This window comes from Mytilus galloprovincialis, chromosome 10, assembly GCF_965363235.1.
Source record: "Mytilus galloprovincialis chromosome 10, xbMytGall1.hap1.1, whole genome shotgun sequence".
NCBI lineage: Eukaryota > Metazoa > Mollusca > Bivalvia > Mytilida > Mytilidae > Mytilus > Mytilus galloprovincialis.
In genome coordinates, this window is record NC_134847.1 from 65,407,970 (window position 1) to 65,421,796 (window position 13,827).

Sequence of the window (13,827 nt, forward strand, 5' to 3'; positions counted from 1 at the left end):
TGTACTGTACATGCATGTATCGTGTTTGTTTGGCCGCTAAAATTAAAACGCAATAACTTTTCTTAAGCCTTTATCAAATATATATATTGTGAAATAAAAGATGTCATAAACAACTTGAACGACAGCTTTCGAGATATGTCAACGTTTGACCCGATAATGACACTTCGGATATCTATTTTTATCTGCATTATCAAGTATGGAAAAATCAAATCAGTTATATCAGTAAAAATAAAGGTCTATATATATGTATATATAAGACCAATCAAATTTAAGGAAATAGCAAACGGTTTGCCTCTGGCGTTGTGGTAAGATGCTTTAAATTCAAGATATTAGAAAGTATAAGAAAAACATACTTAAATAAAGTAAATTCTGATAAGGCAAATATATGATTTTTTCGAATAAAGAAAATATGCATAATATATTTTTCAGAAATTATTTTATTTATTTGATGTTTTTGCATTTGTACTGAGAACAACAGTTTCTACTCAAATGCGAATGAATGAAAAAACATTTATAAAATGAAATAAATATTTGAAGGATTTTTTTTTATTCACTACATTTAATCTCTGTTTTTTTTTGTTTGTCAGATGACATTTTTAGGTCGCCAAAGGTTATTATTGTCTTTTTTTCCCAGTATGCAATCTAGATTTGACATTTGTACATCAAACTATGTTAGCGGGTCTTTGAATTAAAGTCTTGATTTGGGCTTCTTCGTATTGCAATCTTTGATTTTCTCTATTCTTTATATTTTGCCAATTAATCTGTATTCATTATATTGAAAAATTCCACTATTCTCTATTCTTAAATTTTCCTGATTTTATTTTTTATTTTTTTCTTCAAGTGAAACTATTCTTTTATACGCTAATAATGTCAGCGATGAATTATATATAAAAAAGAAACTTCACAAGAGACCAAATGACACAAAAAATAATAACTATAAGTCACCGTACGGCCTTCAACAAAGAACAAAGCCCATACCGCATAGTCATATGTAAATGGCCCCGAAATGACAAAAATTTTCTTACTATGGAGATTTGTTTCTTATTTATATGACATAGTTTGATATGAAACCGATGACCTGATTTGACCTTTGTGCACATTAATTTGGTCGGATATATCTGTTCATTCTTTTCCATATACTAGTAGATGCTTATTTCAAGCAAGACAATATAAAATATAAATCAACAGGTCCTAAAAGTCATATCTAGTCATCGGTTTTATGTGAGGTTTTATAGCATATGATTTAAAACATTGTTAGGGTCATTATTTGGAATTATATCAGTCGTCCTGTTTTGTCCCGGCTAAGCGGATTCGATACTCTGTTTTTCGAAACAGCTTTAGAAGACAAGTATGCATATAAATATATAATCGATACCAGTAAATAAACTATATTATATATATATATATATATAAGTGTCTAAGAATGTAACTTTAACACACTAATGAGTGTTATAAAATTAGATGTTATATTTTATATATTATTCACTCAATATTTCGCTAAACAAATTAGCTTCATCGGCATATATATATGTACTATATAAAATGAAGTCACAACCTTATTCAGCACATTATATATTCTAGCACACATAGTAAAACAAGTGACAGCTGTTTGACCTAATACGACCTATCTGACAATTATTTGATCTGATTGATAGGCTAGGATATATACTTAACCTTGTCCTAAAACGGAACTAAATATCACGTCTTTTACATCTTTGTACGTGTCACACTGGTGTTAGTGTGTCAAGAGTTCACAAAAATACAGGCACCATGTAGCAACACGAACCTTGGTCAAATATTGGCTCTGCTAAAACTAAAACGAAAAGGATTGATCAAAGGCGCTAAGCCGTGGAAATACAGGACATCTGAACTTAAAAACTCCAATCAATGACATACAACAATGCTTTATTTGTGAAATGAACTTCGACACATTTAATTTCAGCAATATGAATTATTATACAAACTAAGTACTTACTGTCCCTAATGAAAGTTATTTAAATTAACATTGACCTAGGTTCTAAACTTTCTTTTTGTGTCATGATATATATTCATATTTCAAGTATACATGTACTTTAAGTCATATCTTTCTTATTAGTTATATATATTTAGTTTAATCAAGAGTAATTTTATATAGTATAGTAATGTGATAGCCTATCTTGAATTTCTTTTAATATTTTCGTTCGCCGGAGATTTAATCTGGTGCGCCATATGTTTGAAAAATCGTACACACGGCTTTCAAATTGGTGCACACGACTTTAAAACATGTCCGCACGACTTTGAAAATCGTGCGAACGACATTTTAATAAAACTGGTGCGCATGACATGCAACATGACGCGCACGACTATAAAAAAGGGTGTGTATGACTTTTTAACTCGTACGCTTGCTTTAAAATAAACTCTATATGAACGTGCGCACCATTTTGAAAATCGTGCAAATCAGTTTTTAAAGTCGTCCGCACGAGATTCAATGTTTTGCTCACCAGTTTTAAATTCCTGTTCATGAGTTTCAAAGTCGTGCGAGTGTTTGAAAGTAGTGAGCATGTTTTAAAAAAAAATCTCTGGTAAACGAAAATATGTATTTTTAACTTTGGCATATTGACGTGATCGACTGGAAACTTTGAAACTGCAAACATCCTAATATTTGTATTTATCTTTTCAGATTCAATCATTAAAAGCTGAACTAAAGAAAACAGTAACTTTTCAATAATGTATTACGATGATACTTTCCGTCATGTGGGAGAGTTTGGGAGGTATCAAAAGTTTTTATACTTTCTTATCTGCCTACCACAGATATTTAGTGGAATTCAGACATTTCTACCAGTGTTCATTCTCCATGTTCCCGATCATCGGTAAGTTATCAGTAAAAACATACTTCATGTATTGTAAACAACGTGTCTTTTTAATGTCACAACTACTAGTATTCATAAAGACCAAAGGCCGTAGATGTGAACAATAGCAGGTCACCGTAGGGCCGACAACAATGAGAAAAACCCATATCGTATAGTAAGCCAGGAAAGGAACCAATATGACAAAATGCTAAAATATCAAAAGAAAAAATGTCTACTTATGAATGTTTGTCTGTTCCACTATTTTATAGCATTAAATCCAACACAAAATACAAAAATAACATTAAGGATGTACTTAGGTGAGGTTTTGGGATAAGTGTCAAATCTTGGTGTTTTCCAGACGACACAAGGTAAAATATTTTGCCCCATAACACCTATATATCTTTTAACATAAGACTTAATAGCTCATAAAAGGTCATTTAACAAAATTAAGCAGATTCTTGATTTTCTTTCATTAGATTTGAGACCCAAATTATACCAGAGCAAATATAAGGTAAAAGTCCGAGTCAGCCTTTCCCCGCCATATTTTATAAATCAAATATCTCGAAAAGGAGGTCCATGACCTATCAATATTTTTAGCTTATTTTGATCCTTAAATAATACTATCCAGCTGAAAGTATCAATTTTGAATTCTTGATTTATTTACTTTTTTTTACCTTAGATCACCTAAGTACATCCTTAAAATTTCACATATATTCTTAAATCAATGGCAGTTTATGACATTTTTATAATTTGCGAAAATGATTTTCTAATTCTTAATTATTTTTTTACTTTAGATGTGCATCACCTATGGAAAATCAAATGTCATTTGCATTAAACGATAAAAATGCCTTCACAAACAATAATTATACGATACTATCAGGCGAAGATAACAATAAGATAACTACATATTTCCAATGTGACATTTTACACGAAGAAATAGATGTGAATAGTACATCGGATGATATCGAAAATGCAACGACATATAAAAAGGAAAAATGTAATACATGGATATATGATAAGACGTACTTTGATTTCACGTTCGCAATGCAGGTACGATTTATGTAAAAACAAAATGTAATGTGAAGTGGCTATGCTGAACTGACACACAGAAAGCTTACTTTAAAAGAGACAAAAAATAAAAAATAAAAACCAATCCTCATGACAACACAAAAGCAAGGAAAGCGGATACATCCCCGTACAAACCGTATATAAAAAAGTATAAGATTTAATTGGAGCAAAAAAATATGTTAACACAAAATAAGTCACCTTATAAGAGCGCTAAATTGAAGAAAAAAAATGTAATATTCCTAAGTTATTTAAAAAGTTGATAGAAATCTAAGACCCTAGTTAATGGTCCTGTCTTGTTACTTATTAATTTTGTGTATTTGCTTTTTAATCGCCTTTTTGATTCCTTTCTATACAAAAATTTAAAATTGGACTTATATGATTTCAGAGTGATCTTGTATGTGAAAAGAAAGCCGACCGAACACACGCTGTTATGTCCTTTATGGCAGGATTAACTGGTGGATCGCTTGTTACAGGATTTATATCAGATTTGTACGTAATTCAATTTTATAGAAGAAAAAAATATATAATATACCAGGTTTTAATAACAAGGATCTGCTTACCCTTCCGGAGCACCTGAAATCACCCACAGTTTTTGCTGGGGTTCGTGTTGCTCAGTCTTTAGTTTTCTATGTTGTGTCATGTGTACTATTGTTGGTCTGTTTGTCTGTTTCATTTAAAGCCATAGCGTTGCCAGTTTATTTTCGATTTATGAGTTTGACTGTTCCTCGGTATTTTGCGCCCCTCTTTTGATTCATTTTATCTATAATTTTAATAAATCGTTCATAACAAGAAGGTAAAGATGACAATTCTTAAACTAGCTTTTCTTTATTATCATGAAAAGCTTTGCGAGCAATACCATTGTTATTGCTTTTTTTCAGATGAAATCGATCTTCCATAATAAATACATGTTTTGGGTGGAAATTCACCCTTCTATAATTCTGATATCCTTAAAAAATAAGACGGGAAAAAAATCAATTATAAACGAGAAGTCTTTATTTTTGTTTTATAAACATTTCGTCACCTTGGTTACAAGCAAATCCTTTAATAACTTTATGAGTTTTTTTCGTATTTATATTTTTAAACTTGAGAACTTTCTGACCGATGATTGAGACGTGTATATGTCTTTAAAATAGGGTTGTGTGATATGTTTTGGAGTTTTTTGTGACGTTAATTTTCGCTGAACTAGACTAAGTATACATGTTTGTTTAGGGGCAAGGTGAAGCCTGCCTCTGGATGCGGCAGATTCTCGCTGTGTTGAAGACTCATTGGTGACAATTTACTGTTTTCTGCTTTTTGGTCGAGTTTTTATTGTATCTTTGACAGATTATTCGTTTCCATTCTCAATTCTATAACAACAACAAAATGTATGTTTTTATAAAATACGCTATATTTGCACTAAAACATATATATCATTTTACAGTTATGGGAGGAAAAAAGCCTTTATGCTGTGCATATGTTTACTAATTTTTCCTAATATTGGACTGACATTTGTGACTGACTACATGATATTTGTTGTGTTACGATGTGTCTCGGGATTTGCAGTAGGAGGATTGTTAGGAACAGGATTCGTCTTAGGTAAATTATATGAATTGCGTATCGCAAATTTTCAAACTTTCAATTTATTTTTTTGTGATATTGTTATTCAAAACTTATGTATGAAAAATTGACAACTTTCGCAAAGAAAAAGAAATTATGAAAATTTTAGAGCTGGTATATCTGTTTTAAATTTTGATTTACAAATCACACTGACAACTAAGATACTAAGATAGAAATTATTGTTCAGCTGATAAACGTCATTTTCGGCAATTGTCACTTATATATGCTTCTGTAAATTTTTACAACTGTTTACAAAACTTTAAATTGTTCCAAATACAAATAATTTTCGACCCTAGCACTGTATTTAATAAAACCATTCGGAATTTTTGTTTTCATTGATCTTGGACTTCGTACTTGGTATGGCCTTATAACATTTGATACGAGCATCGCTGCTGAGTCTTTTGTAGACGAAACGCGCATCTGGCGTACACATTTATGAGCATGTATCTTTGATAATGTTTTGATATGTTGTTTAAGTTGAGTGAATGCTACAGAAATACTTGATTGGTAAATACTTGTGATAAGAACCAATTCATTAAACGGCTTTTGATATATCTTACAGGAATGGAAATCGTAGGTCCAACGAAAAGATCATGGGCTGGTTTGGTATTTGAATTTTTCTGGGCAGCTGGTGCCATGATATTAGCATTGGCAGCGTACCTAATCAGAGACTGGAGACATCTTAACCTTGTTATGTCTGTCCCACCTGTACTGTTTCTCAGTTATATATGGTAAGAATTATCTATTAACTCTATCTTTTTTTTTCAAATCTGCAAAAAAAGTACACACATGATTGCATATTAATATATGAAAAGAGGAAGATTTATATAAAAAATACGGAGTTGTTAAATGTTTGCAAATGGTACAAATATTAACCAAGACTGCAAGGATAAGGCTGTAATTACCTATATATTACCATCAGGTCTGAAGAACTAGAAAACCCTATACATTATAGGAAACTATTGATTACAATGTAACAATTCAATAGAGAATAATAATGGCCTACATAAATTTCATAACATAAAACGAGCAAAAATTGTAACAGACACAACCATCTACAAACACTAGACGATCGGCCCCTGGATTGCGACGGACACATAAAGAATGTAATTGGTTTGATATGTGGGGTATTGCAGCACGAGATTAGAACACACAGTAATAATCAGCTAAATAGGACATGACTCATCATATTGGTAATAAGCATACAAACAAACCACATATTCACAGTCTAAATGGTTAATAGGTAATCTGTATCACCCCTACAGATTAAGTGTAATTACAGGATAAACAGTAGGAGAAAAGCATTGAGTTAGGCCAAAATGTAAGAGTCGACATAATGTAAGATTAGAAATAGTACTTAAGAAGATCAACATATGTTCAGTTATGTTTTTTTTAAATATTGAGACACCCAATGTAAGTACCAAAATGGTCAACAATAAAAGATTCTACTACAATGCTTAATTGAAAACATGGATCGGATCATAATTTACGAGCTCTATAAACAATATTACCATACACCTTGTTGTGCATGTATTTACTATACCAATGCAACTGATAACAGCATGCATATATTTGATTTCAGATGAGCATTATTGTTTTAATTGCTTTGGACACTTTTGCATGCAATGAATTGGAACAATATAGTTTCAATTACATGTTACAAAAAGACTTATAATAGTAACGAAAATACTTGTAGTTGATTGAAGGACTGGTTTGATATGGTATTTTCTATTTATTTTTTAGATAACAAAAGCTTATACAGATAATGGAAGGTCTAAATATTATCCACGAAAGGATCCGGATGATTTATGTTTCAGATAACAGAGGCCGATATGGATAATGAAAGGTCAAAAATTAGTCCACGAAGTGATCGGAGTGTAACATGAAAACATGTCGTATTCAAGGGGGTTAACAGTTAGTTATTTTTGTTGTATTATTTTTTTCTTATGATTGATTACTGGTAGATGACAATAAATGTTTTTAATTGAAGGCTGGTGCCCGAATCTCCTCGTTGGTTGTTAATAAAAGGGAAGATACAAGAAGCTGAAGCAATTTTAGAGAAAACCGCAAGATTGAACAAAAGAATTTTACCTAGTGACACATTAGAAAAAATTTCTTTTGCATCAAAACACCGTGGCCTTCCATTATGGAAAGCTTGTACACATCCAATAATAATGTACCAGCTTACTGTTATTCTGTTTGGTTGGTAGGTGGATTATGATACCTAAATAAGCATACACTGTTTTGAAATAGTTTTGATACGATACATACTTTAAACTTTACACTTAAGGTAGCGGATTGTTAAAAACACGCTTCCAAGTTCACTGTCAACTTTATCTACAAACACATTAAATAATCACAAACGAAGACATGTTCCATCATACCTTATGGTATTTATATCTTACTGTCACCAATATCAATATACAGAAATATACATTTAAATCAAACATTATTGAAAATGTAAAATATCCGAACCCAATTTTTTCTATTTTCTACGCGTTCGCCTCTCAATCATTTAGTGAAAAAGCTAATGAAAACATATAATTGCATACAACCCCATTACACGTGTCTAACAATATTTATTATTTTAGGATGATTGTTAGTATGGTGTTTTATGGACTTGCTATGAATTCTGGGAATATTGGTGGAAATCTGTATTTAAACTTTTTTATGTCAAGCTTTGCGGAACTTATAGGATTTGCCGGATGTTTAGCAGCTTTACATAAGATAGGCCGTAGACCAGCATTTGCCATATCTGTTCTTATAAGTGGAGCTGCGTGTCTACTTACTATATTTCCAGTATTATATGCCAGTACAGGTATGTATAATGGCAACTCTTTAGATATTTTTTTTAAATTAAATTACAAGTGCATGACAAAAATTGTTTCATTGACGACATCTTAAATGTGAAAGGAGATACTTTACCACTAAATGGCGATATAATACAACTGTTATTCCTCCCAACCCCCTATCCCTTTACACACAATCTTCATTTGTTCACATGGTAATAATTATCGTGCAATATATTCTTACGTCCTTTATAGGTCATCATAAGGAATTTCCCTTAATCTTTTTTTAAAAGAGATGTGCTGTTATGTCATTTCAAATTGTAAAATTTATACCAACAGAAATCCGGAAGACGGATTAATAAAACAAAATTAAAATGGTTTCCGAATCCCATATTACACTACTATGTAAATTTGACATATTACATTAATATAATTTCCAATAAAACATATTTTACATAACTATATGTTACCCAACCATTCAAAAACTTATATAGTTATTCTTCTTATTCCCGCAAAGTGGAAAGGGATTAATATAAGTTGCAAAATCCACTATAAATAAATGTGTTTAAACTGAAAACTTATCTATTAAACGCAGTTTACGTTCATACAATTTACATTGCAAGTTTTCTTTCAGAATACCAATGGACTGCCATGGTTTTGTCAACTTTAGGAAAAGTGAATGTATCAGCAGCATTTGCAGTTATGTTTTTATATTCTGGAGAAATATTCCCAACTGTTATAAGAAATTCTGCACTAGGAATTGCAGCTTTCTTTGCTCGCGTTGGTGGTATGATAGCTCCATATATAATTGATATAGTAAGTCTTTGTAATTTTATGTTACTAGCTTAGCATATATTTTTATTTGCATCCTTCGGTTGATCCCGTTGCTGGTGAACTCTGTGTCCTTTGGATCACAGTCTATTTTTGTATTGACAAAATTTTGACAGTAAATTTTGATGAATCTATACTAAAACGCATGTTGCAGCTCTATGACGTAAAGTTGACCTCGAAGGGATTTGATTGTCTGTCAAGGTTATTGTACAGTTAACTTTAGTTTCAGAAATAAAGTATATTTCAGAGTTTCCACGACGTTTTTTCCCCTGGAATATCCCTCATCGAGCATGCTAGGAGCAACACGTTCAGTATAAAAATAAAAAAGTTCGTGAGCATTGAAATAAAAAAGACTGTTTAAACAATAACAGTTGAAAGAAATTCGTTTTGGAAAACGGTTTGTTTGAGAGAGGTATTATACCTAAGTTATAATTATATATAATTATGAATGAACTAAGAATTTACAGACAAATAATTCTAACATGAAGCTAATATGTATTTTTAGGCTGCCTATATAGAACATGACATAGGAAAAGCAACTCCACTCTTAATTTTTGGAGTCACAGCAGTTGTAGCAGGAATATTTGCTTTGAAATTACCAGAAACAAAAGGCGTGGCTTTGCCTGAAACGCTTGAAGACTGGTTGAACTTTGGAAAGTAAGTGAGATTAGGAATGTAAAACGGAAAGTTGTTTTTTACTGTTTTCATTTCAAAATTCATGTTAAAAACTGAAGATAATTGGTAAAATACTCAATTACAGCACGATACTAAACCTTTTTCTACCAGGAAAACCGGACAGTATGTATGAAAAAGGTGCATAAAAAATCTAACAACACCATCACAAAATCGAAAAAAAAGCCGAAAAAACAAACAAATAATACTTCATAAAAAGCTAATGACTTGGGAACACATGCAAAAGCTGGATAATCTCAAATGCTCCAGAAATTATAAACAGATCATGCTCCCCACTTATGGTAATTTGTTATCCTACATTAAGTTCAGATTGGATCTAGTTGATTGCATGGTCTGATATTACTTATTTAACAAGAATAAAAAAAAAGAGAAATCAAAAATAGCAATAAAGTACTTATGACAGCTATTCAGTAATTTATTCTGAGATCATTGAAATAAAAGATAAAGAAGAAATAACCACTCCTGACTAACTGGCAAATAATTGCTTATGTCACTTGAGTTGACCCTAGAAATAAACTGGATTATTTGTTTTCTTGGAAAATAAAGCAAACTTATATTGTTTTAGGAGTGGGCTTGCTGACATCGAAATTGAAGTTAGTTGCGAAAAACTGAACAAAGAAGAAGTAACAAAATCAAAGGAAGGAAACTTGAAAAAGAAAAACATTACCAACTATAATGAGATTCTGCTCTTGTCTTGACATTACGGTATTTCAAGTGACAAACAAGCAAATAGCTTCCGAAAGCTCGGTTGAGTTCGTTGCAATATTTGCCATTGAGATGTTCATTCTAATATAAATATCTGTGGTGAAAAATTTACCTTTTGCAGCTGGAGGCGTATTATCAAAACAACGGGATAATGGACTGGATGCACAAACAAAACCAACATTAGTTTGTTTCTGTATCGTTCTTACATATTAACATTGTTCAACATTATTTGTAAAAAAACACATTTTACATTGTTCAACATTATTTGTAACAAAAACCCCACATTTTACATTGTTCAACATTATTTGTAAAAAAAAAACCACATTTTACATTGTTCAACATTATTTGTAAAAAAAAACCCCATTTTACATTGTTCAACATTATTTGTAAAATACATATTTACATTGTTCAACATTATTTGCAAAAAACACATTTTACATTGTTCAACATTATTGTAAAAACACATATTTACATTGTCCAACATTATTTGCAAAAACACATATGTAAGAACCCATATTTACATTGCTCAACATTATATGTAAAACATATTCACATTGTTCAACATTATTTGTTAAAACACATATTCACACCGTTCAACAAGATACGTGTCAAACACAATCATTGTGAAAGCTGTGTGTAATAGAAATGGTTACAGTTGTTAAAAAGCTGAAATGTGATATTAAACTTGGCTTAAGATATTGAACTTATAATTTATTATTTGACCTGAGTTATCCCCCTTCATGTATGCTACAACGAAGAGCAACCATGAAAAGTAGATTAAACTTAATAATCGACTAATTCATTCATATGCAATAATGTTTTTAATTTTGTGTTTCTGTTGTGTCGTAGTTCTCCTCTTATATTTTATGTGTTTCACTCAGTTTTAGTGTGTAACCCAGATTTGTTTTTTACTCAATCGATTTATGAATTTCAAACAGCGGTATACTACTGTTGCCTTTAAATTCCAACATTGATTTTGTTCTAAAAAACTGAAACAAAACTAAATATATATGAGCAGTTATGAGAACCCGCAGTTCTACATCCTGCTGATACAGTGTACTCATGTTTTGGAATTGCATAAGGTTCGGTGTTTATCAAAATTCAATGTGTGCTAACTGATACTTTAGATTGGGAGAACATGGTTTTTGTATTAGTTAATTTATTGGATTTTAACTAGCAACAGTTACTGTTACTACGCTCATCTCAGGGCTATGTGTCTTTTGTTTTCTTTCAGAGAATCGTTAAGATCTATTGCACCGTTTTTAGTGCTTGTTCGAATGTTTGTGTTGTTACATCACAGTATGAGGTTAGGTCGCCTCAAAATAGCCTTTTTGTGTTCAGGCGACATAAAACAAAAATCAACTTTTCAATTAATCCAAGGTTAAGGATAGGACGGGGCACTCTCTCACATGTTTATACATCATATAAGTATTACTTATATTAATAAATCATCGCCATGATTGGGTCTTAATGCGCGGGTCTTACTTAAGTTTAGCCTAATTATTATGTAGCTTTTACAACTGTGACGAGGTAATTGCTATTAAACGTTACATTATTGAGAATATCACCAGCCTAGCAGTAGTCAATTATCATTTTGACTACTGTTGGGCTTGTGATATTCTCAATAATGTAACGTTTACCAGCAATTTTCTCGTCACAGTTGTTGTAAAAGGTACATTATAAATTAGGCTAAATCCGTTGTGGAAATGCTAGCAATGGACATGCTAACGGTGTGAATAGTTGGTGTTCATTGTTCTTATTTAATTGACATTTCAACTGTTTTATAAAATCGCCAATGACTTTTGATTTCGGGACATATAGAGGAACTGAAAAGTTCATGAAAGAGAACAAAACTATTTTAACAATTAAATCTGAAATGGTTGTTTGTTAAAAAAAAGCTTAACTTGGTGTTTAGGAAGGAAGTTTGAAATGGACAGTTAAAAAGTATGGCTATGACCAAACAAAAACAAAATGCGATAACACTAAGTAAAAACAGATTACAGATAACAGTTGACAAATTCATCTTAGTGAATACATGTTGGGATCGCTGTGGACGCATTCAGCGGTCAAATTTTAAACTTCCGTTTACCTATATAAAAGTAAGAAGATGCGGTATGATTGCCAATGAGTCACTTATCCATCAAAGTTCAAATGAAATGAATGTAAACAATTATAGGCAGCCTTCAATAATCAGAATACCCATACCGTATAGACGGCTTTAAATGGGGACGAAATATACCAGAGGGACAATATAACTCATAGGAAAAGATATACTGACAACGCCATGGCTAAAAAAAAACCAAAAAAACAAAACAGACATACATACTAACAAAATTATGCAAAACACAACATAGAAAACTAAAGACTGAGTAACACGAACCTCATGTGCTCAGGAAGGGTAGGCAGATCCAGCTCTACCTGTGGCACCCTTTGTATAACTCATGTTAATATTAACCCGGTACATAGTCTATTTCGGTAAGTTTCATTCGTGAAAATGGAACGGGATTGTACGAACATATCTGAAATCCTCTATAAAACGGGTTTTCCATAAAGGTCAATAAACTGGAGATGGCGTCTGTAAAATTAACTAATTCAACTTCACCATTTGGAAGATTTGGTTTAATAGCTTCCTTGTGAGCAGCAATTATCAAGGAAATCATGATAGGAAATAATCGTATCAATTTTGAAATAAATACTCCGTATGTAGGCGCTGCTGGAGTGTTGCTACGTAGAAATGGAAAAGAGGGACGAAAGATACCAGAACCCATAAATCGGAAATAAACTGACAACGCAATGGCTAAAAATGAAAAAGACAAACAGACAAACAATAGTACACATGACACAACACATAAAACTAAAGTATAAGCAACACGAATCCCACCAAAAACTAGGGTGATCTCAGGTGCCCCGGAAGGGTAAGCAAATCCTGCTCTACATGTGGCACCCACCGTGTTACTCATGTTAAATCCAAAATTGTCTAATTCGGTAGGTCACATTCATGAAAGGGAAAAGGCACAATTGGGAAGCTGAAATCACCATTTTGTCATATTTGTCTTCAACAGACCCTTATTGTCAAATTCCAGATGGAAGTTAAGATATGAGGCAGTCAACTGTATCTGTTGAATCATTTATCTGTAGTTTGATGGGATAGATGCGTTCAACATAGTCACAAAATGTTGAATCATTTAGTGAGAGAACAACATTTATAAAGCGGAAAGTAAAATTATAGGATATTGCTAACTTCTAATCTTCCTTCCAATGAAGTTTTTTTTGTATGAAGTCAGCCTAATAAGAATAAAGGAACAAGTCGGTAGCAA

General features: G+C 31.8%; 1 protein-coding gene across 1 annotated transcript; it reads left to right on the forward strand.

Annotated features, from left to right (window-relative positions):
• The first annotated feature begins 281 nt into the window (after positions 1-281).
• Positions 282-11,213, forward strand: LOC143048142 (organic cation transporter protein-like). Its single transcript, XM_076221646.1, has 11 exons — positions 282-305; positions 2,660-2,849; positions 3,623-3,878; positions 4,282-4,385; positions 5,317-5,471; positions 6,055-6,223; positions 7,483-7,698; positions 8,084-8,310; positions 8,916-9,097; positions 9,618-9,769; positions 10,371-11,213. The coding sequence occupies exons 2-11, from the start codon at positions 2,707-2,709 to the stop codon at positions 10,501-10,503; spliced, it is 1,737 nt and encodes a 578-aa protein (XP_076077761.1). The 5' UTR covers positions 282-305; positions 2,660-2,706; the 3' UTR covers positions 10,504-11,213.
• Positions 11,214-13,827: the final 2,614 nt, after the last annotated feature.